Source organism: Symphodus melops (genome assembly GCF_947650265.1).
Source record: "Symphodus melops genome assembly, chromosome: 17".
NCBI lineage: Eukaryota > Metazoa > Chordata > Actinopteri > Labriformes > Labridae > Symphodus > Symphodus melops.
Genome location: NC_136707.1, coordinates 4,767,286 through 4,791,572, shown reverse-complemented (window position 1 = coordinate 4,791,572; position 24,287 = coordinate 4,767,286). Strand labels below are relative to the sequence as shown.

Genomic DNA, 24,287 nt, shown 5'->3' with positions numbered 1-24,287 from the left:
ATGCTCGGGGGAAGAATAAACTGTCAAGCTCATGATCACAACAGTGAGTCCAAATGTAAAACGTGAGAGTTTGTGGCGTAGACAGAACAGATCTAAATTCTGAATTGGGTGTTACCTTGTGTAAGCCAGCGTAAAAAACAAAGGTGTGGCTTGAATAGCAGACAAACTAGCCCAATCATGAATCTTTAAACCTTAGTGCAGTGGTGTCCAAACGTTTGTTCTTGCGGGCCAAAATTGTCGTATTCGAATCGCTCGTGGCCCACAGGTTTTGTTTTTTAAATAAAGGAACTTTTTGTATTTTGACCTCTCCTAAAATTACAGGGAAACACAATGACTAATTGCAGTTAGAACCTATTGTGGTCTTTTTTCCCCCTTTTTTTTAAAGGCTTTGTAGAACAGATTAAAAAAGGTTCACAAAAGTAACCCTTTGATTAAAAGTAAATTAAATACTTTGATTTTATTTGTTGTTCTTTGTCTTGTTTTCTGCACATTTTCTAATTTGGGAATATCTTTCAGCTCTCGCTGACATGAAAAAAGAAAAATAACAAAATATGCCAATCTGAACGAGACCTGGGGCCAAAATTGTTTGATTCTTTGAATGAAGTCAGGGGATGCAAAGAAATACACCTCAAGGGCCACAAATCCATTTTGGACACCCCTGCCTTAGTGGAAACAGACAGATATGAACGACGTAATCGCTCAATATTAAGCTACTAGGATTAAAGTCTTTGTTCAGCATACTTGGTGCAGATAGTGCTCCCATCATTGTAATGGGCAAAAAGTATGTTGTAACAAAAAAAGCCCAGCCTGTTGCAGATTGATCCTGAAAACACAGTAGAAAAAATAAAGGACTTTAATCTAAATCAGGCCTGCACATGTTGCTGTAATACTACCTGAGTTAACTGCTGGATGATATGAGTGTTTTTTGTTTTTTTTATCATGTAGAAAATCTAAGTTCTTCTAAAAGTGGTCTTTTCACTCATGCTGTTGGCTGCTTGTTTATATTTCTCTGTTTTGTTTTTATTTTTTTATGTATTATTTTTTAATGAGATTGTATTTGTGTGTTTATCTTTGTCTGCTGTAAAGCACATTGGGTTTAAGTTTGTATGAAAATGTGCCATACAAATAAAATTCAATTGAATAAAAATAAAGGGGCTCTGTCGTGAGTGAGTGAGTGAGTGAGTGAGTGTGCCCCCTGTCTTGCAAGTAAAAACTGCCTCGGTCACACCCTTTAATCTAGCTTTCCACCCTCCCGCTCTGCTCCGCCATGTTCTGGATCTGGAAGAGGAGGAGGAGGAGGAGGAGATATACGTGTAGCTTGGCTTTAGCTGGATTAGCATTAGCAACACATAGCTGCTCGGCGGAGGCGCAACAAGCACCCGGAATAAAGTGCTCTTTTTTAAGGGGAGGTATCTTCGGACTTGGGCTGAATTCCTGTGTTAGTGGACTAACAATAGAAGCAGAAGGATCACATCAGGAAATGGTAAGCGAGTGTTGGCTTCTTAAGACAGTCGAGTTGTTGTCTTGTAATCCAGTTTGCTCTGGTGATGTCTCCACCGAGCACCCGTCTTCAATGCTAGCTTAAAAGAAATGCTAACTAGCCTAGCCTGTTTTTTTTTCTGGTTTTTTTTGGGGAGGGGAGGCACACACAAAAAGTACTAATATGAGCTCAGCGGAATTTATCGTGTATCTCAATATCTCGTGTGGGCTTAGCTGTGGAGTCAAATAATGTAACTTTTCATACTGAGGGATCAACAGTTGAGCTAGCTCTGATCTAACTTTTTGTCGAGCCAAGTTTTGTCCCTTAATTAAAAAAAAATAAACATTAACGGTTTCTTTTGGTTCACACAACTTGCTATGTAACCTCATCTTGTTGTATCTAGACTCTAGAGTGTGTGGTGATGAATACTTTAAGTGTTTAATGTGGTTTGGGTGATGCACTTTTTTTTTGTAAACCAAATGAGTGACTTCTCAGTTAGCTTATTATGCTAGCTGGGTCAACTACTTGTTAACGATAGCGGTAGGCGCAATGAGCCATTCATAGAGGTATCAGACGTTTCTGCACATCACCTAACGAGAATCCACAATCAAATAAAGCTGGTTCAAACACATTATTTTATATATATATATGTGAGTTTGCACAGCACAGAAACAATCGTTAGCCTAAGCTATGCTAGCTTATGTGCTATCAATCACGCCATCAAAGGAAATGTCGTGATTTTTTTTAAAAAAGTTTTTTGTCAGATGGCTTGGTTTTCTCTGTTTCTTCTTTTAAAATGTGCAATCTAACAAGGTAGATTGTATCCCTGCGAGTCGTTAAGCAAACCTGGACACCCGGTTACTTATTTTTGTTTGTGGGGAATAGTTTAAGGGACCTTCTTTACAGTGGGTGCGTTGGTCTGTTTACTATATGGTAGGCTTATAATGTGTTTGGTGATTGATAGAGGGCACTGACAATCTTTGTAAGTGTGTGTAAATAGAAGTGTTCAAGTTTTCTTTCAGAGACGCGTTGAGCCCACCTAAACGTGGCCTGAGATAAGGGCAGGGCTTTTGTCTATTGTCAGGATGATCTGTCCTAGTGATGGAGATGTCGTGAACCAGACCACTTGGATCTGCTCACTTAAAATTAGCAGTAATTCTTGGTTTTATAAGTCAGTAAAATCTATAAATGTTTTGACCTGTCGATGTTTTCTGCGCACATTTTCCTTTTAATCATAAGTAAATATTACTTTTATAATCATTCTGAGCCATATCATTTGCTGTCTACGCACCTTTACATTCACTTTGATATTAAAGTGGACATGTCATACCCTTTTTTATTCACCTTTTCCAACAGTCCCCCTGCGCTCTAAATGAAACATCTGGGCTGTACTTTGGTCCAAATATTACATGAATGAAGCATCAAAGGAGGTTTGCGACCCAGTAGAAACCAGCTCTCTTAGAACGCTCCGTGGTGGTGTGTGTGTCTCTTTAAATGCAATGAAACTTCCCTGAGTTTTCCTGGTGGACATCACTCCTCTGTAGAGACAATAAAAATGGCGGACCTGCGCAAAAGTTTTACTCGGGGCCGGAGGTGGAGTCCGTGGGTAGAGATACCAGGGGAGGTGAGGGTATTTTCTTACCAGAATCTAACTTGTGATGTCGCAAATGGAGAAAATTTGAAACAGCATTTTCCTCTGTGCGATAATACTTATGCAGACCACAAACAAGTGACATGATGGATTTATTTAAAATTTTGTGGGTCAAAAAAAAAACCCAAAAGAAATCAGGCAAAGGTTGGTTCTCTTTTTCACTTAAAGGAGCCACGTCTTTCGGGCTGACTTTTTCACAACCAATGCATTAATACGAAATCTGTCACATTAAGCAACAGATGCATCACCAGCATTCTCTTTACTTCCCTGTCTTGGTTTCTTAACCGACAAGGGAGGACAAAGCAGTGGTGACATACCAATAAGACAGTGTCCTCTCAACTAAACTGCAGTGCTTTAGACTTGGTGCACATCGTACCTCTCTCCAGAAATATTAATAATAATAAATAATACATGTTATTTGTAAAGCACTTTTCATTTTTAAAATCTCAAAGTGCTACAGAGTTCAAGGCTTGGGCAACACGTTTCATATTTATAAGATTGGTAGTTTATCTTTTTGGCAATGACCCAAATATTCCACCAACAGGTGAAAGCAATGACAATTCTGTGGTTGAGCGTTTATTACTGATATGGTGCTTTTAGTTGCACACCAATGCACCTCACAAGAAGAACATTGGGAGTGAAGAAGGAACCAGATGGATACCTAAATGTCCCGCTGTTGCCCATCCCTCTCCTTCTAAGACACCACGAAACTGTCACACACACTCAGCGTCACACACAGGCATTGTGCAAGACGTCTATCTCCAGATCAGCTTTACTCCCTCTGTATGTAGGTCTGGCAAGGTAGACCTGTTCTTTGTGTACCGCCTCTCAAGCATTAAGCTAATCACAGTTTGCTGAGGCCTTGCCAAGACACACCCGGATACAGGCGCGCACATACAAGGCACAGGTATGTTGTGTTGTCTTCTTGCGCCTGACCGCTCAACTATATGTGTGTGTGTGGTTCACTTTCCCCATGATGGATCAGACCTCAGAGTACATCGTTGGACGGGGACACTGCAGATTCCCTTCGGCCTGTATGAGGCGAGGAAAGACTTTTACGGCCATTATTTATCATCCTCTATCAAAAAAATCTTCACTGGCATCCCAGCAATGCAAGCAACGCAGCAGCTGCTGTTTATTCACGGCTGAGCAAGATTAGGACTTCTCCATTGATGCGGTTCTTTGTGTCTCTGATTATCTGTTTGGTTTATAATAATTGTCATGTCAACAGATGATGCTACCAGTTTTCATCTCTGTTGTTCCCAAACCTGGACCTCCAATTATTATCCCCCTTTTTTTACAGCTGTTTTTGACATGCATGATAGGGAGGGATTCTTTAGCTTCTGCTCTAGTGGTTGCAAGCGATATGCGTGAAACTACAATACACCGCAAATGCAATGACAAGCCCTCAGTTCTGCTCTATTTGCAGCAGTTTTTAGATGCCTCTCGAAAGGAAATGATTTCTAGTTCAGTAAGGGGATTTCATCTGCTGATAAGTTCCGCCAAAACACAAGGTGCATTCACATTCATACATTCTTGAAATGATGCCTTCTGGCTTTCTCTGGCTTCCATTGCACTAAAGGGTTCGCAGTGGAAGTGGGTTTTAGCCATGTTTTCTTGCTTTTCATGCAGAGTTACCCAAAGTGCAATGAAAACATGAATGTTTACGTTTGGAGGGTAATTTTTTTTTTAAATCAATTTCAAAGATCCCAACATTCCTAAAAGTTCTGCATAATCATTCCAGGAAAGATGATATGAAAGAAATGTAAAAAGTTGATTTCCCCCAGTGTCTTATTCAGTTGAAACAGGATTCCCACGGTTAGGTTCAGTTTTGACTTTTCTGACATTTCTCTTCCCTCACCTTCGAGCCGACTGTGGATTAAAGCCAACTCTTTTGGTCACATGTGTGGCCTGTTGCGTAGTTGCCTGATAACGCATTTGACATGCAGAGAGCGACAGGTGATTGCTGTTTGAGTTAATCTAAAGCTGCAAATAAAAAAGAGAGGGAAAAAAAGCAGAGCCTGAACGAATGAAGACGGCGTGATGTGCAGTTTGACGAGAAAGACAGGCTCAGTCATTCACAATATAATGAACCTGCATTTCTCTTCTCTGGGTCTTTTTGGGCCCGAGTGATTGAAGCATAGAGGCGCTGAAGGATGGCCGGCTGACAGAGTCTCATAGTGGGGGCTGTTTCCGGGGGGGCGTGAAGGAGGTGTGGAGGGGACGGGATGGACGAGACAGACTCTCCTCTCTTCCTCCTGTCTGCCACGGGTGAATAGTTGATTATGGGAGCAGATGTGTCATTAGTTCTCTAGCCGTATTCATGCGGATGCAGACCGAGGAGGAGGGTGGAGGAGCCTAAGAAGGGGGCCACCGCTCCACAGGAATCACATTTCTTCAGTCAATTTAAGAGATGTGCAAATTTGTTAAGTGACCCCCCCCCCCCCCCCCCACACACACACACACACACACACACACACCTTGTCCTCCCCCGTGTTGTTACCAGCTGTCTTTAAATGGCAATGACGGCCAAGGAAGTTTCCAGAAGCAAACACGCACGCACAAAAATGTTGTATTTAACCTCGAGTCCCCTTTTAACACGCTTCCTCTCTTCGTTAAACACGCTTGGTTGTGGGGCCTGTCCCTCCCCATGACTCAACAGGATCGTTCACTGTGGAACGGCAGCAAAGCTCAGCTGCCGAGAACATACAAAGTGTTATCAGATATCCGCTCATTCGCTTTGAATGTAAATGGGTTTGATCGTACTGAGGCGGCTCTGCCATCGTCTTGTTTCGACTTTAACCCACAGCAGTCTGTATTGCCTATTATTATTATTTTTTTAAACATACGTTACATTTTGTAATGATCATACCAATTTGAGGTGACACCAATTTAAATTCCAAAAAGTCCACATGGGGTCAGGACCCTATGTGGACTGTGTGTGGTCAGTATTGGGAAAAGAAGCTGTGGAACACCTGAACAGCATCATAGACGTTTAACAGCCAGGAAATAATTGTCTGTTTTGATGTCGTCATGTTGATTGTGAAACTGACTTCATGCTCAGTAGCTGTGTAGATTGCACAGCTGAGAGTCTCAGCACACACACACACACACACACACACACACACACACACACTTTCCGTACTTGTGTGTGTGTGTGTAGTCGCTGAAGTGATTAGAAGCTTATCTGTGGGAACCGAGACAGAGGAGTCATCGCCAGTCTGGAAATGGTCTTCCTCCCCTGCCACCCACCCAGGACTGGAAATACACTGTTGCTCAGTCATCTTCCTCTTACATGTATGAGATGTTTCTATACTCGAGTGATGTGAAGTTTAATCAGTCAGTGGAGCCAGTGGAGTGTCTTCAATTCATTAGATCTGATTAACTTGGTGACTTGAGTTCAAAGAGACGCTGTCTTAGCGGCAGTGGCTCAGTGTGTGAGTGCCAGTTCAAGTCCCGGTGCGGACCAATTCTGGTAGCTGGAGAGGTGCCAGATCTCTTCCAGAGGCGCCCTTGAGCAAGGCACTGTACCTCCCCACCAGCTCAGGAGTGCTCGCTGTGGGCAGTCCCCTCACACCCCTTCATTAGTGCTCATCCATAGGATCCTGTTTGAGTATGTTCTTGCTTTGCAGCTGTAAGAATGTGTCCTGTCATGTGACCAGTTCTCAGTAAAACTAAAATCTTTGTTTCATGTTTTCCTCCAAAACACAACTTGTAGGTTATCATAAAATGTTTGGTGCATAATTATTATTTAAATTTAATGTTGACTTTACTTTCTAAACATTGTCTTGTTTTTTTTTTTTTTTTTTTACCGCTTCCCTTTTGTGCCCCGCGAGTGCGAGCCCACCAAACGAGCACCTTCGTCACTACACACACACACACACACACACACACACACACACACACACACACACACACACACACACACCGAACTTACAGGGCCGCCGACGGTTTCAGCGTCCCGCCGTGTAAATCTAGAGCTGAGTGAGATTACTGTAAACTTTGGTTGAGGTAAAAAAAAAATAGAAAAATAATGGAAACACGATTCATCATGCTCACAAACATGATGACGGAGGCGAGCGTCCGTGAGGGTGGAAATGTGTGGTCAAAGTGGAAAAGCGTGAAACGCAATTTGTTTGTCTAGTTTCAAAAAGGAAGGTGCTACAGCTGCTTCTATGAAGAAAAAAAAACACAAGCTAGCATCACAATCAGCTGAACAGCGTGATCACAAATCTCACTGTTCAGGTTGTTGAACATGTGACTCGTAGAAGTCATCGTCGAGTTGACAGTGTGATTAATCAAACGCTGAGCTTTAGACACAAATCCGGAGGCGTGTAAGTGTTTAGCTTATTTAGCATCTTTCTGTGTCCGTAAGCTTTCCTGAAAGTTCCTCTCCTTCCGCTAACCTGTCCTTTTGTGTGTGTGTCTGTCCTAGGTGATGGCGTGGTCATGTGTGCAGCCGGGGCTGTGTGTGTGGAGATGGTTTTAACAGACGCTGTTTTGGAGGACTCAGGAACACTGCGCTGGCCTGGAGAAGCCTCTTAAAGCAAACGCACACATCTGTACACAAAGACATTTACTCACACACACACATCACTGCCGTGCCTTGAGAGAGGACACAGGCGCACAGAAGCAAGCAGACACAGATTACCCCCGCCACTCCTGTGTGAGAGTCGACGGTTTGTGTGTTTTTTTTTTTTTTCTTTTTCTCCGGGGGTCCGTCTGTCCCATCGCCACCGCCACCATGCCGAGCGGCATCCGACGGCAGATGAAAAACATGGTGAACAACTACTCGGACGCGGAGAAGAAAGTCCGAGAGGCCACCTCCAACGACCCGTGGGGCCCGTCGTCCTCGCTCATGTCCGAGATCGCCGACCTCACCTACAACGTGGTGGCCTTCAGCGAGATCATGAGCATGATCTGGAAGCGGCTCAACGACCACGGCAAGAACTGGCGCCACGTCTACAAGGCGCTCACCCTGCTCGACTACCTGATCAAGACGGGCTCCGAGCGCGTGGCGCTCCAGTGCAAGGAGAACATCTTCGCCATCCAGACGCTGAAGGACTTCCAGTACATTGACCGAGACGGCAAGGATCAGGGCATCAACGTCAGGGAGAAGAGCAAGCAGCTGGTGGTCCTACTGAAAGACGAGGACCGCCTCAAGGGAGAGAGGTGAGAGCTTCGGGAATCAAACTTAAAACTACAACGGACGCTGTCGTCACCTCCTCTACAGGAGCGCATGATTAGTTCTCTCAGAGTCATGTTCAATCCTAACTAACTGAATCTGTGTTTACAATCTTAATACATGAGAATCAGTTTTTTTTTTAGTTGTTTTTTTTTAATATGTCCCCTTTAAGATTAGTGGAAAATTCTATACTGCTGTCGCACTCTAAATCAGCCTACATCGAATACCTCTCGTCCATTCAAATTCTTAGGTTTTTCAAAAGTTCAGCTGAAGGTCATCAACTTCTTACTGGACTCAGTCCCTTGAGTTTACTTCGGGTCGTGCTCATGTGTCCCACAGAGAAAGGGGTCCACTGAGGTCTCTCCCCCCCCCCCCCCCCCCCGAAAGTCTCTCCTGCTGTTTGTGATGTTTTCAGTGTTTACTCTTGATTTGCATGGCGTATTAACGTAGGACGCTGTGTTCGAGCGCCTTTCTGTTCTTCTGAAAGCGTTTCCTCGTTCTCACTCGCCCTTGTGGAAACACAAGCTCGATCGCTGCACTGAACAGAACCTGAGCACTTGGTGACAAACGGGGCTTGATTTAATTATTAACACCACACTCACTCAGACTGACAGCTAATCTCTGCCACTGGTCAGAAGTGCAAACAAAGGAAGTGCACTTGGAGCTGTCACACGGTTGATGTTTCCCAGGGATTCTCAAGGCTTGAGTCATCCAACCCAGTCCTCTCTAGTTCTATATGAAAATATCGCTGAATAATCAATTGACATGAACAATTATTATTATTTTTTTTCCCATGCACTGGTTGTCTACCTTCTGCTTATTCCTGTGTTTTTTCCCCCTGCTAGGTCTCAGGCTCTGAAGACCAAAGAGCGCATGGCCCAGGTGTCCACAGGGAGCAGTCAGATGGGTTTTGGCCGAGGCTCGTCTCAGCCCAATCTCTCCACCTCATACAGCGAAGAGTACGGCAGGTCGGAGGGATCACCTGCGTCCTATCACGGCTGTGAGTATGAGCCCATCGCTGCGTCACAGGCTGCACACACGCACACACGTTTCATTCTGCATGTTTTAAGTCCGCGTGTCACGCAGAATGTTTTGGATCGAATTTGCCGCCGGATCAAAACGCTATCCATCCATCCATCTAACCGTATCTTGTCCTAGTTGTAACTTCCTCAAAGCGGCCCATCCCCCTGTTCCGTCTCAGGCTTGTCGTCCTGCAGTAGGGCTGCATTCCTCAACACACACACACACACACACACACACCTACACACACACACACACACACACAAGAGGAAGCAGAGTTCCCTCTATCATCCACATGACAGAGGAATCTGCTCCTCTTTACACTCCTCAGTGTATCAGTGACAGAGAGACACACCGACGTACATCTGTTCAACAGAAAGTGAATGCAAAGGGAGATTTTTTTTTTTTCTCCGGAGTTTTCTGCTCATGTAAAAACACAATTGCTGTCAGAGGCATGACAGAAAAGTAATGCTTCAGAGCGTTTTGATAAGATAATACAATTTTGAGCAGATCTCAGGCCAGCAGGCAGTTTGTTCAAGACACCGGCACCAGGGGGACTTCTACAACTTTACCAGATGAAGCTTCTCTTCACTTAAAAAAATCTGTCTTCATTGCTGTTGGGAAGAATCAAATTTGACAGAACGGTGGAGTGTGAGAGTTTAAAGACGCAGAGGGACGTCGAGGAAGAATAAAGGAGTTACAGTTGAGGACTAAACCTTGACCTCCTTTCCTTTCCATCCCCTGACCTCCGGGCCCTTTGTACACAGCAGGGTGGATCGACGTCCCATGCAACATGAAACGCTCGCTCATCCCTGAACCCCAGGCTCCAAATTCCTTCATGTACGTTCGACTGTAATGTGTGCATCTCCGAAGAAGGAAGCTCCTGCTGCTGAGTCATTAGTTCAAGGGAGAAAAAAAAACAAAACAGGAAAAAGATAGCCGGCCTATGGGAGCAAGGCTGGACGCTCAGTGTAGGCGTTGCCAGGCAGGATTTTTGGGATTCCAATCTCACTTACTGTCCGAACAGGGTGGGATGCAAAGAGCACGAAAACTTTGACCTTCTATAAATCCCTCCATGCCCAAAGAACCTGAAAGGGTCTGACACTAACTGAAGGACACTTCAGGTCATTAGTTTCATTGTCAAATGTTTCAGAAGTTCTTTCTTCCAAAGCATCGATTGAAAAACTTTTTGTTCAGTCTCTGATGTGGAAAGATCGACATCATCATATCTGGTTACTTTCCAACTAAGTATTTTGCTTAGCTGTTCGAAACTAGTACACACACACACACACACACACACACACACACACACACACACACACACACACACACACACACACACACACACACACACACACACACACACACCTGTGTCTGTTTACTTTCAGTAACCTTTGTGTCTGCTATTTGCTGCTCTGTCGTGTGTGTGTGTGTCTGTCTGTTGTGTGTCAGTAATGCCTTTTCACTTCTGGGTAAAAGTTGAAATAGTTGAGTTTTCAAAGATGAGCTCGAGCTCAGTAAGACGACTTAAGCAATAAGATCCTAGTTCAGCAATGTGCTGTGCATGGAGCACAAACAAATATGAAGAGTAGGACATTTCCTTTCCCCACTTACCAGCTACTTGATTCTTTATCTGTAAAGAAGAGAGACGGAGTGTCTGAAAATGTGAGAACAGTTTGTGGTTCACACCCTGGAATAGAAATCCTCTGCAGCATCATGGACTCCATGTTCTCTCTGCTCAGAGCTGACGGGTTTCATCGTCTTGACTTTGTTTGATTTAAAGCACCTCAGCTTTATCGATGGTAAGAAAGAAACTGGAGTAAAAAAAAAAAGGTCAAAGAAGAGCACGGCCAAACCGTACTCTTTGTTACGTTATTCACAAAGAGCCGGCAATAATCCACCGTGAGTATGGCTCTCTGCAACATTTAGCACAGTGACAGTGGCCAGGACTAAAGAGGCAGGAACCTTGAAGAGATTCAGACTGCTGTTGAACAGATATCTGCTGGAGAAAGGACAGAGACGCAAACAATAACAACAATCAGGATATACAGAGTACTAATGCTAACAGCATGTGTGGAGTGAGCAGGAACAACAACGTATTGGCCCGACTGATTAATCGACCAGCCAATCATATCAGCCGATATTAGCGCATGAAGTGACCTTTTTTAATCGCAGACATGCGCCTGATAGTACCACTTATTCACCAGTCAAATAGCATTTCTTATGAGGATTAAGCTAGCAGTTCTCTTGACCAGCTGAGGGCGCTATATGGATCACAAGTATTATCAGGAGCAGGGACGCACACACGTGCAGCTACTGTCCAGCCGAGTGACCGTCTTGTGATACGTTTTACTGGACATGTGCTTCAAATATGTATGTCTTTATCGATCGCAAGATTCGTGACCTGAATACCTAAATTGATGTCACATCATAAACAAGATCCTCATGACTTGATGAGCATTTTGAAATGGAATGCAGGAGTGTCAGCCGCACAGCGTTCATGACCGGTCCCAGTTCTGAGCGCAGAAAGGCGTAAAGAGTCGACATAGAAGAAAGAGGGAGGGGGAAAAAAAAGAACAAGAGTAAAAAGTCTTTGATCAACAGGATTATTTTTTTTGGGGCACACTTCATAATTAAATAAAACCGCTTTGTTTATCAGTTATTATCGGAGAATGTTAAGCCACACACTCGGCTGTGCTTCTGAGACACGATGATGCAGATGAGGTGACATCACAGACGAGAAAAGCCAAGAGTTCCAGTAATGATGCGGTGATGTCATTGTGTGTCGTCAATTACTACACCATGAACACGACAAAGTTCCTTTTTTTTTGTAAGATGTGTGTGTGTGTCATGTTCACATCTATTCACAGGCTTCACAGACGTGATTGTGATGATGATGTGAGACTGCATTCTGTGCTGATGCAGTATCAATGTGTTGTTTTTTTCCCTGTGCTTTAGTTTAGCAGGTCAAAGAGTGAATCTGTGCCGTGTGACAGTAGCGTTGTTGTTGTGTTAACATGTGTTCTCTGTCGGCCCCTCAGCCACATCCCCCAACGCAGGTTCAGAACTGGAGCAGGCCAGACCTCAGACCAGCGGAGAGGAAGAGCTGCAGCTGCAACTTGCTCTAGCCATGAGCAGAGAGGCTGCAGAGCAGGTACAGAATTATTACCCAAGATGCCACATGCTTAGTTAAACACCACATTAAATTTTGCTTGTTTGTGCAACATTTCGTTGAACCTGCTGGACTAATCTGTCAGAAGCAGTAGAAAAGAACCTGTTCTGGAGTCAGAACCACTTTGATTAAAAGTGGCCCTCCAGCAGTATTGATTTTGTTGAGGGTTCGGTCTATTTTTCATAAAGCTGTTTAAAAAAACGAGTAGTTACTTGTCCGGATCTTTGAGGCGTTCAACTTTCTTCGTTCTTTTTAAGCCTCCAGCCAAAATGTTGTGTCTGTCACGGACCAGTTTTAACCTGCTCACGCCGTGTTTCTATCCATTCCGGCAGAAACAGAAGGGGAAACTTTGATCCAAATATCGATCTGTGAACCCCGCCCCTCTCAAGCAGGGCAAAGTTTCTCTCTTGGGCCAGTCACTTCTGATCGTGACGTTTACATGAAGCCCCATACTCTGATCAGCCGATGATTCTGATTATCAGTGGTGCTTGTAAACACATCATGTATGGAGGAATTGAATCGCATTAAATGAGAGTATGTGCTCTGGTTGTGTGTTTTAAGGAGGACCGCATCCGCAGAGGAGACGACCTGAGACTACAGATGGCCTTGGAGGAGAGTAAGAAAGGAGGCTCGGACTCTGCAAAACTACCCAAGAAGAAGAAAGAGGTAACGGACGCAGACGAAGAGGCTGGAGTGTGACTCAGTGCTTCCATTTGTTATGAGCACGCTCCTGAAATAGTATCAAGTCTCCTCATCCTCGTCTGCTGCTTCAGGAGAAGAATTGAAACCTCTAACTGGCAGCAGGCTGCCTCGCCGGCTAATCGTTATTCTGCATGAATAACGGGGCTGACTGCAGTCTGAGGGCATGCAGAGCTAAAGTGATTCTGCGTTTCGGCTATGACTCATGTTTTTTTTTTTTTTTTCTATGATGACAACTGTCAGTTTGTTTCCTGCTGTAGAGAATAATGACCAACAGGCACATTGTCCTTCCAGATCCCTTTTCTACTCGTCTTCTATTTTGTCCCCCCCCCCCCCCACCACACACACTTTTTTTTTCACCTTCTTTCCACCCTGTCTCTCTCTCTCTTTCTAATCCTCTCTCTCCTCTCCGTCTTCAAGCCTCAGTCATCTTTGATGGACCTGATGAATGTCCCAGAACCTGGGGCCACTGCTGATCCCTGGGGTGCTCGGGGTGCTGCAGCGGCGGCACCACCATCAGAGGACCCGTGGCAGCCTTATGGTAAACACACACACATACACACGCACAAGTGCTCACTGGAAACAACATCAAGGAGATTAAAAAGGAACAAACAAGATCTCAAATCAGATCTTGAAACCAGAGCAGAAGAGTGGTGATCGAGCCGACTGGAAGTTAAATAGAGCTGCTGCAACAGCGTATCCGATGTAAACTGTTGTTTTCTTCACAGCTGATAGAACCTCTTTTCTTTTTCCTGCCTGCTCTGCTCTCACACAAGCAGCATTGAGTATTCTTGACACTGCACAGTTTTTTTTTCTCCCCACAAGAGGGAGAGAGACCAATCTAAGGAGTCTGGCTGTGAGCGACACACCACTGACACACAGAAACATCCCAAAACATAGTCGAAGAATAAGAAATTTGTAGAAATGTGATCACGCCTACAAACCCCCTCTATTTAAGCCCTGCTCTGAACGGGCTGTTTCTGTGTCTGTCGCTTTAAATGCAAATGAGCCGTGTCTGACCACGCCCCCTTCTCTGAAAGTGTTTGAGTGGCTCAGGCTTTCTCGCGCTGTGCCCTTTTTGTTTAGGGTGAGAAGACAGACTCAGAGGGCAGAACAAACACCTAGCTGTCGTCTGGGGGAGGGGCTTCTGCCCTTTGTGATGTCATGAAGGGAAAATCTCCAAACGGCCTGTTTGAGTGCACATTTTCTAAAAACTTTTCTGCTCACTATGTGACCTTTAATGTAAGTGTAGTCTTTAAGGAGTGTGCAGAGAGAAAGAACACGGACTGTTTCCTTAATGATATTGAACTTTTAGACTTATACTATTTTTTACTTATAAGTAAAGTAAAGTATAAGACTTATAAGTTTAACATTCAGCTTTAGTAACTAATTCTAGTCTACACACACTGACTGTCTTTGTTGAGCAGTATCTGTGTGAAGAGTCAGTTTGCGTGTGCACTCCACCTGCAGCTCGTAGGACTGTGAGTCTTTGTGAAGTAGGAATGCTGCTCCACTTGCCCAGCAGCATAACTGCGCAGAGAGACGAGGAAAGGAGGGGGGAGGATGTAAGAGGAAGAAAAAAAGGAGTGTGATGAGAGAGAGAGAGAGAAGCTGTGGGGAGTTTTGATTTTTCAATTTTGAAGGGGAAGATGTAGAGGAACTTTCAGAATGGGTCATCAAATACACGCTTGCTATTTTACCTCTATCCTGCGTTCTTCTTCATCCTCCTCCTCCTCCTGCGCCAATTTGAACCCATGCAAACCTCCCACCCTCCCCAACGATGAACCTCTCCCCTGCTTCCCCCAGGCTCTGCCCCTAGGCCAGCTGCCCCTGTGGACCCGTGGGGTGCTCCTCCTTCTGTCCCGCCCATGAAGAGCACTGATCCCTGGGCATCAAACTCCGCTCCTGCTTCTGATCCCTGGAGCTCTGCTGCCACCCGCCCTAAGACCTCCAACACAGGTGACCACCAGGGAGATGTCTTCATCAGTCAGTCGTTACAAACTGTACCTGCACACAGACAGATTTGGAAGGGATTGTTGTTTGCATGCTTCCACATGCTTATTGAATTCATCTCCCCCCCCTCCGTTTTTAGTTCACCAAAGTATGCACACTCATTCACGCTTGTGTTGTCTGTTCCATCTGTCTAAATGTGTTTATTTGGTTGTTTGTTTGTTGTCTGTGTGTATGCGTTGTCCCCTTTCAGGTAGCTTTGACCTGTTCAATGCATCCAACGGTACGTCTAAAGAGGACTTCTCTGAGTTTGACAGCCTGCGCTCCTCCTCCTCTGTCCCCACTGGTACTCACCCTTGTCTTCGTCTCTCTCTCTAATAATGACACGGAGTCTGTGTTTCTTTGTTTGTGTGTGTGTGTGTGTTTTTTGTTTTTTTTTCTCTCCCCTCACTCAAAGTGTCTGAAATAATTCCTCGTCTGCAAACCGAAGTTTCTGCGGGGCCACAGACTCACTGTCTCGTCTCTTTTTATGTCGATGTCACCAGACGTGAGCAAAGATTTTTTTTTTTTTTTTCAAACAGCAACGAGTGTTGATGCAATCACACGCTGCAGGAAATCACCCTGAATTGAAGATGAAAGTGTTTGCTCCCGTCTGGTCCCATATCAGTGTGGTGTACTCAAATGCTGCAGTTACTGTGTGATCATCAGACCTGTGCCTCCCAGTTTATTGAATCCCTGAGCTGTAATTTAAAAAAACAAAAAAAAAAACAACAACAATCGTTAAATACACTTTTGAACTCTACAGTCAGCTGGTCATGTGACAGGGTTCCAGTGAACAGTGTGGCACAGGTCTTCAGTTTTTTTATTGCCCCTTCCATGTGGTGTGGTTTTCTCTATATGGGAGGAAGACGCTTGTGTCATGAGTTTGTATTCCAGTTGAACTCAAACATTCTAATATATTCAAAGTGACGGAGGAGCAAAAACAACAAAGCTACCTTTCCTAATAAGTAAAGGTGTGTTTTCCGACACTGAGCCTCCTTAAAGAGACTTCGAGGACGTCGCTGATTTAAGGAAGCAGCACTCCAGTGCAAAACCAAGAAACTAACCATCGTGCACAAATGTCACCCACGCTGCTCTACCTTTATCCAAAATTAATACACAGGAGAAATCCTAAAGGTGGTCTTAAATAGATTGTAGTACCAGTAACAGAAATGCTTCTAAAGCTGTCTAAAAAGCAGGATTAGACCATTGATGAATTACTGATCACGTAGCACAATTTAACCTGAATAAAATCCACGTTGACTCAAAATCAATTCCTCCGCTCGTCTACACAACAAGCTGAGCTTTACTGCCTTCATCATCATTTACCATGCCATGGTTCTAACTGGTAACCACTTTCTGCCCACTGCAGTGCAGCACTAGCAGAGAATCTGAAATTCAACCAATAAGTGTAAAAAAAAAAACATCAAACAAATCTGTTTCTTTCACCCTTCAGCAGAATCCGCAGCAGCTTTGAGGCGCTCCAACTTTTGCCTCCTTCCACCGTTTATCACCCACGAGGTGTTTCATCCTCAAAACAAATGCAAATAAATCACAGCGTCTCTGTCAGCGCCGCCAGCAGAACAAAGTGTGTCACAACACGCAGAGTTGCGAAGTATTTTTATTTTTTTTATTTGACACGACTCATTGTTTGGGTTTTGCTACATCGCAGGTTAGGTTTTGACGAGACGGCTCCCTCCTTTGACGTTTTGTGTGTGTGTGTGCGTGGGGCAGCTGGCACGCCACGTTTGCGAGTGCAGTAATGAGTGTCTCCGCCGCTTCTACAAAAAAAACAAAAAAAACAGCCAGACTGTCTGGCTCTGTTGTGATCTCGTAAAAGCCTCCTCTGATCATTTCATGGCATTTGCCCTTTATAATTTACCGGTAAATGTGGATGCTCACCTATTTGTGGCTGCTGCGTTTGGTTGTACAGTCATATTTTAGATAACCAGAAAAGGTCGAGTTTCACCTGTCTTGAAAGCATGTAATGTAATGACGCTGATTTATGTGTTCAAGAAGTCTCAGTGTTTTCATATTTCAGTTTCCTCAAAGACATTTTCAGTGGCAGCTGCTCATCGGTGAGATACAAACCGCTCTTTGTTCCTATAGGTGAAGGGGCCATAGCGTCCTCGGTCCCCTCCCAGGCCAGTCTCGCCAGCAGCGGCAGCCTGGACCTCTTCGACCCACTGCCCGCCTCCATGTCCACCACCTCCAACCCGATCCGAAAGACTCCAGAGTCCTTCCTGGGTCCCAATGCTGCCCTGGTCAATCTGGACTCTCTGGTGACCAAACCAGCCCAACCCGCGCCCATCATCAATCCGTTCTTGGCTTCCACCGGCGTGCAAGATGGTACGTGAGAGTTTACAGATTTGATCTCATCTAACATTAACTCTTCTAAAAAGAAATGTTTGAAGGAGGTAAATACCCATTTACATGAGTATAGATAAGTCTGCTAGCCTAGCTTGGCAGGTTCACTCATCTGCACAGAAAAATGCAGAATCATCGCTCTTCCATTGCCTATACTTGCGAAGGTTTGAGAGCTGGATTCAACTCAATTCTTTTATGAATAATAGAATAATAATAGTGAGTCATTTAAGTCATGTGGTATTTGCTTCTCATATTTGATTTCATGCAAGTACTTTTTACTTTACTTTTTTAGCCTTTCGCACCAATAAACCAAGACAAATTCCTTGTACATGTAAATGTTCTTGGCAATACAAAAAACATTCTGATTGTGATGTAGCTGTAATTCTTTGTCACTTTAACCCGTCTCTACCCAGGTGCCTCCGCTCCAGCTCAAGCAGCCCAAGCCAACCCCTTCCAACTGAGCCAGCCGGCGCCTCCCACCCTCAACCAGATGCGGGTCAGCCCCATGCTCTCTGCTTTTGGCGGCATGGCCGAGCCAATGAACCTCGCCTCCTTGCCCGCTCAGCCCATCACTATGGTCCCCCTGGCAGGCATGGCCCCCATGGGTCGCGGGATGCCCGGCATGAGCGTCGGCGCCAACGCCGGGATGACAGCGGGGATCCCAGCCTCCATGTCCATGCCCCAGCCCCTGATGAGCCTGCCGCCACAAGCTGGGACGCAGCCCACTGGAACCACCAACCCCTTCCTTTTGTGAGGGCGGGGAACCTTGCACCTGAGTCCCCCCCCCCCCTTTTTTTTTTTCTCTCTCTATAACTTTGGCTCCTCAAGAAGCTTCAGAATAAACAAGGAGATGTCTTATCCCATTTCTTCCTTTTGTAACCAACTTCCTCTCCAGGTCCTCGTCCCAGCCTGGCCTCCTCTTACCTTAACACACTCCCTTACTCCTCCCCCTTGTCTTCTCTAAATGCTACAAGCTGCCTAGTGCTGTGTGTCCCATACTGATCTGACAATGTTGTTGATGACCACAAACGGTTTGCATCTGTCCACAGACTTACAGAGACACCGTGGTGTTTACAGTACCCCCCCCCCCCCCCCCCTCTGGCGAGAAAGGGCACAGTCTCTCCTCCCTGTCCTGCTCACATTCACTCGCTCCCCTTCTAGGATTGGTCCTTTTTTTTGTCTTCTACTTCTTCTTCTTCTTCTATGGTGGACAGGAGATTTTGACTGTACTAACGCCAGGATCTTTATCTCTTCACACTAGAGCTAATCTTTTATAAGCCCTGTCAGCTGGTATGTGTGTGCGTGTGTGTGTGGCGTTTGGGGGCAAGCGAGTGCACATCTCAGTACTTTTACACTGTGTATATTCCAGTGGGTTTCACTCACACAAACTGGAGTAAGAATGAGAGATGGACAGATGTGTTTTTACTCTTGTTGTGTGTCTGTGTGTGTGTGAGTGAACGAACGTGTTACTAAGCAGGGATTTTGCACAATTTCTTTCTCCTTTTTGTTTTCTTTTTTTTTTTTTTTTCGTCTGCGACTGTTGGGCTCACCGTTACACCTTAGCTAAGGGAGGGAGACGACCACACCGCCTCGCCTCTTGGTACCACTCAGTCACAACTCTCGCCTGGTCAATTCCTGTCAACTTGGACCTTTTTTTTGTTGTTGTTGTTGTTTGCCCGTCCCTCCACAAGAACTTAAACGAAAGCAGGAGGTGGCGGGAACAGACTATGAACATTATCAGAGGAGACAAACCCCTTTTGTACAAGGGGTTGCAAGCAAACACAGTTTTTGTTTGTATGTCTGTATGTGCTCGTGCACCGTGCAGGTACACTGTCAATGCTCAGATACTAACGGCTCCATGTTGGTATCTTTGTCAGTGAGTCCCCCCCCCAAGTCTGTGTGTAGAGAAAAAGACATGAACTGTGACGGCATCACTACTTAGCCAGCTGAACATATGGATGCAAAAAGGCATCATGGGACAGTTCTTTTTTTTTTTTAAGTTTGTTTCTAGGTTCAAAGGGAAAGAGGGGTGCGCTGAGTGTTTGCGTGAGATCTGCGTTTAGCTTCAAGTGTACTTTAATGAGAAAGTGTTTCCGTCTCTCCATGAATGAAAAAAAAAAAAGAGAAGCGATTTGGGTTTAGTTTTAGTGCGAGTCAAAACGGGCGTAATGTAGACATCCGCAGCCTTAACTGTGTACGCGTGTGCAGCCATGTACAATCCCAGTGTTACTGTGGTTTAAAGAGCATGTTAGCCAGTCGACACCATGAGCAGAGTTCACCTCTGAGTGGATTTAAGGGCCCTAATCTCTCCACAAGAACATTATCTGACAGACACACACACACATACACTCACACGGGGGCTGTTTAGGTCTATTGATAGTACAGGGAATCCACAGCTAAACGTGTCATGTAAACGAGCAGTTGTTTATTTTGTGTTACTCTTTTTTTTGTTATTTACACATTAGATACAAATCCAAGCCTTTTTTTAGACTCTTGGGGCTGTGTAATAGCTAAGCCATGTATCATTGTCAATTTCTCTTTTTAACATGTTTCCTTTTTTTTTTGGTTCTTTTCCCACCCCGGGTTAGGCTTTTTGTCCTTCTCTTCTCTTAGAAGATCAACTGTTACCAAAGTCATAGCGACTGTAATTTTCCGAGGATGTCATAATTGGAAATAGTTTTTGTTTATGAAAATTCATGACTTCCATTTGTTAAAGTTTAGTTTTTTAGAAATATATATATATATATATATATTCCAGAGCCCTTTTGCGCAGAAGGTCGTGGAGGAAAGTGTTACTTTTTGGTAGATTGACAAACATTTACAAACGAAGCGAAATTTTCGGTGGGTTGGTCGACTGTGCCTGGTGCAGAGCGCTCTTCTCTGCAGGCCAATGTAAGCCGCTCTCTTCAGCTGTGATTATCACTGCCAATGTGTTACTGTGGAGGTTGTTTATCTTTTTGATGTGAGTCGACGCCCTCTCCTGGTGTACTGTGGTATTGTAGCTACATTGCGGGACCCGTGATATTTCCACTAAACGCAGACCTTCATTTCTCTCAGGCAAAAGGAGGGGCAGCTCCATCTGTGTGTATGATTGTGATGATGCTGATGATGATTTTTATGCTGGTGAAAGGGGGGAGGAGGGGGGTGAACAGATGTGACACTGACTTGCAAACCAGCATACATTTTTATCTCGACTAAATATATGCAAAAAATTCGCAAGGTTAGATTTGCTAATAAATGTTGTGCTAATTGAAATGCTATGATTTCTAGCTGAGACGCGTCACTTTCTCACCGGCCTTGATTTCACTGCAGCCTGACCTTTGATTTCACTCCAGTGATGGTCGAAAAAGGTTGAGGTCGCGATGCGTTGAGGGGGGGAATAAAAGAAAAAAGGTCAAAACTTTTATGGTCTCTAAACAAACTCAGCACTCCTAAGCTACACTGCAGTAGAAGACCTTCTCACAGTCGTTGCTACGGTGCAGTGAAACGTGGCCTGTGTAGCGAGCTCCTCTGCGTGTTTTCATGTATTTGCTATGCTTTTATCACAAGGACTAACTGACCTGATGGACTGTCCGCCTTTATATGCATAAACGGCTTCCTTTAACTTTTTCCACGTCTGTCTATTTACCCTTCTCATAGTACTGGGAGCAGGCTGCTTTTTTTATTGGATACATGCTCAACCTGTTGGCATTATAACTGTATAATATAATTTATCATTTGTACTATTGTAACATACTGTTCCTCTGTATACCTTATTATTCTGTGTAATGGGTTTTTGTAGGAAAAAGTCACCGTGGTATTTTAACGGCATCTAAACAAATGAACGCAGCAGGCCACACCCTGTTGGATGAGGACGACTGTAGCTGCATCGTTTAAAATAAAATGTGTATCACTTCAACTCTGGAACTGCAGTGGTCGTGTGTATTTCTGTTGATGTTGTTACTCAGTTTATTCAGCGAAGAACAATTCAGAGGGAAGTCCACGGTTATTTAAACAAAACAAAACAAAAAGTTTCATGAAATAAAAGTTTAACAACATAGAAATATATCAAACTGCCAATTTTGAAATAATCCTATAAAACAAAACTTTTTTTCCCCCATTCATACAAACATACCTGTACATTAAAAAAGAAAAGAAAACGTCCTTCACGGGTAATACAAAAGTAGAAAAATAAGCAAGTAGTCTTAAAAGCAGTCTTTTGTTTGGACTTTGTTATTGATCCTCAGTCGACCAGCCCGATGTGACGGATCGTGCGTTTGCAGAACTTGATGGTCCGGTGTCGTAGCCGAGTTTTTTCATGTCTTTCGTCATGATGTGAAAAGAGACGTTGACGAAGCCTTGAGAACGAACACGCGTCACTGCAACACAATAATTGACAACATTAAACGAGCTGTGATTATGTTTCAGTCGTAAGAGAGAGAGAGAGAGAGATCAGAATAAACACTTTGCCTGGCTCAAGAACATGCTCAGGTGTAAACACATTCTCTCGTGTGCCGAAACAAACCTTCTCTGCCTTCACCCTGAGCCACTGCTTTGGGGTCGGTGTATTCAGGCCGCCGTCCCAACAGCCAGCTGAAAGGAAGGACAGGAAACAGAGGTTAAAGAAGCTCCTGATACAGTATGTATAGTACACTGTAAACACACAAGTTGGACTGATTAAAGAGGACACTTCCAGATGAGACTGTTTTGTAAGTCTTGTATTTCTGATCAGTCAATGTGCGAACTTTTATAAAACACAGCCTAAGCATTGAACACACTGCTTACTAAAATGACATATCAATGATGCTGTACAACATTGCTTCAATGAAAGTCCTGTTTATTGATCATTCAATGTAAAGGAAAACTAGATTTAATGCATGAGATAAAAACCCAGTTCAGCGAGTAACACCTTTCCTATTTCATGTGAAAAAAGTAGAACAAGATCCACATGTGACCTCGATGTCTGTGATGTTGAAATGAACTCTGGCTTTCATTGATAACAGCAGCTGTGAACAACGCACGGTGATGTGGAGGAATTCTCTTCTGCATCTCTGGCAGAACTCTCCAACACTCTCACAGCAGAGCAGTAAATATTTGATCATGCTCAGAGATCGGCTGCCTCCCCCTTCTGAGACAGAAAACTCCACACATGTCTCACCTTGTGAATTTCTGAAGCCTCCACGTGGGCTCGGGAACAAACATGGGGATGGTTTTAGTATGTCTGGGATTTAAAAAAAACAAACAAAAAACATAGCAGGTTCTTATCAAACGCGTATGAAACAAGAAGGGCACAATAGAAATCCTACCAAACACAATTCATATTTAGTGAATATTTTCCAGCTTTTTCTTCTTCTTACTTTTAACTAGCAATACGCAGATGAGTGAAGCAGTAATGTGAAAACATTCATAACAAGAACAAATTAAATGTGATGTGTTGGACAGAGTTTAAAAAAAAAGAAAGAAAGATGGAGGTTGTACTGACTGTCCCGGTGAGAAGGGGATGTGTGTTGCTCCATAACCCCTGACCACGTCGTTGCCGAACACATCTGGACCGTACACGCTCACTACAAGCTGAGGCCCTGAGGGATGAAGATTCACACTTCTTTTTTTACCAAACTGATACAGTAGACTATCATAATGCATTTCAATGTAACAACACATATGTGTGTGATATGTCTGCATGATTAATACTCACATCCAGACGGGTTTGTGCTCTTAAACGTGGTCTCCAGGGGAAAGTTCCAGATTAATTTATGTGATGATTGGCTGCCTTTACAGGTTATCTGAGTGATACCTTCTTCCAATCCCTTGAGCGAAACAGAAGTAAAGACTTGGTCGTATCAGAACAACCACACTTCTTTTTAAATTCCTTCAGATCATTAGTATTTTACTGCAACCACAGTTAAAATCACTATTGGACATGAATGATGAGGATATCAGTGATACATTTCAAATATTATTTTAAATTCAACATTATCATTAGCCCATAGTTAACTGACTTCATCCTTACATTTGAAGTCGTTTCAGATTTATTGCAAAAATAAGAATTAAATGGGGAAAGTTTACATTGATCGAAGTATCCATCCATCCATCGTGAGCTCGTGAACACACCTGAGGAGGTCCGAGCAGCACGTGAATGCACCTCACACGTACAGCCTGCTATCTCTTCACGTTACTCACCGAGGTGGGAGCCCAGTCGTGTCCGTAGACGAAACAATATTTACAGTACAAGTTGTCATACTCCGGGAACTAAAAAAAACAGCACAACATTTCTACTTTTAACATTTGAGTTCTTAATTGAGAGTTGAAGCCACGCTGTGACCATTATCCCGAGCTAACACTGGATGAAGTTAGCTGCTATGCTAACGACAGAAAAGCTCTACTCACGTCCGCGCCCTCGATCTGTCCGTTCACTGTGAGGAGAAACACTGTCGGGTTGCTTGCAGCCATGCTGGCTACAATTTAGGAACCTGAACTTTTAAGTCGTCTTTGCTTCACGCCGTTTAAAAGAAAGAAACAAGAGAGTAGGGAAAAATCCAATTCCTACTCTCCGCTACCCTTCCCGTTGCTACGGCAACGTTTGCACCCCCTCGAATGGCTACCAGAAAGGTCCACACTGAACGAGAGCGCCGAAGCGATGTCTTTCTCGACTTGTCCACAAGATGGCGACAGAGTACCAAACAATCCGATGTGCTCAAATCAAACTCAACTGAATGCAACAGGGTCAAAGCAAGGCGTACAGGTA

The 24,287-nt window shown here is 44.1% G+C and overlaps 2 protein-coding genes across 4 annotated transcripts; one reads left to right on the top strand and one right to left on the bottom strand.

Moving 5' to 3' along the window:
- The first annotated feature begins 1,168 nt into the window (after window positions 1–1,168).
- epn2 (epsin 2) lies at window positions 1,169–21,469 on the top strand. 3 transcript variants are annotated; one of them, XM_079366134.1, is made up of 10 exons: window positions 1,169–1,483; window positions 7,567–8,303; window positions 9,162–9,316; window positions 12,378–12,490; window positions 13,070–13,174; window positions 13,628–13,748; window positions 15,014–15,166; window positions 15,411–15,440; window positions 17,306–17,545; window positions 17,977–21,469. In XM_079366134.1, exons 2-10 carry the CDS (start codon window positions 7,876–7,878, stop codon window positions 18,315–18,317), a joined length of 1,686 nt encoding a protein of 561 aa, XP_079222260.1. In that variant the 5' UTR covers window positions 1,169–1,483; window positions 7,567–7,875; the 3' UTR covers window positions 18,318–21,469. The 3 variants fall into 3 exon arrangements, with proteins under 3 accessions (XP_079222260.1, XP_079222261.1, XP_079222259.1); XM_079366133.1 differs by having other exon boundaries at window positions 1,170–1,483; window positions 15,411–15,503; XM_079366135.1 differs by lacking the exon at window positions 15,411–15,440.
- b9d1 (B9 protein domain 1) lies at window positions 20,298–24,126 on the bottom strand. The gene is made up of 7 exons (XM_079366137.1): window positions 23,930–24,126; window positions 23,723–23,791; window positions 23,238–23,349; window positions 23,025–23,121; window positions 22,701–22,763; window positions 22,068–22,135; window positions 20,298–21,921 (listed from the first exon to the last, which is right to left on the bottom strand). The coding sequence occupies exons 1-7, from the start codon at window positions 23,990–23,992 to the stop codon at window positions 21,776–21,778; spliced, it is 618 nt and encodes a 205-aa protein (XP_079222263.1). The 5' UTR covers window positions 23,993–24,126; the 3' UTR covers window positions 20,298–21,775.
- Window positions 24,127–24,287: the final 161 nt, after the last annotated feature.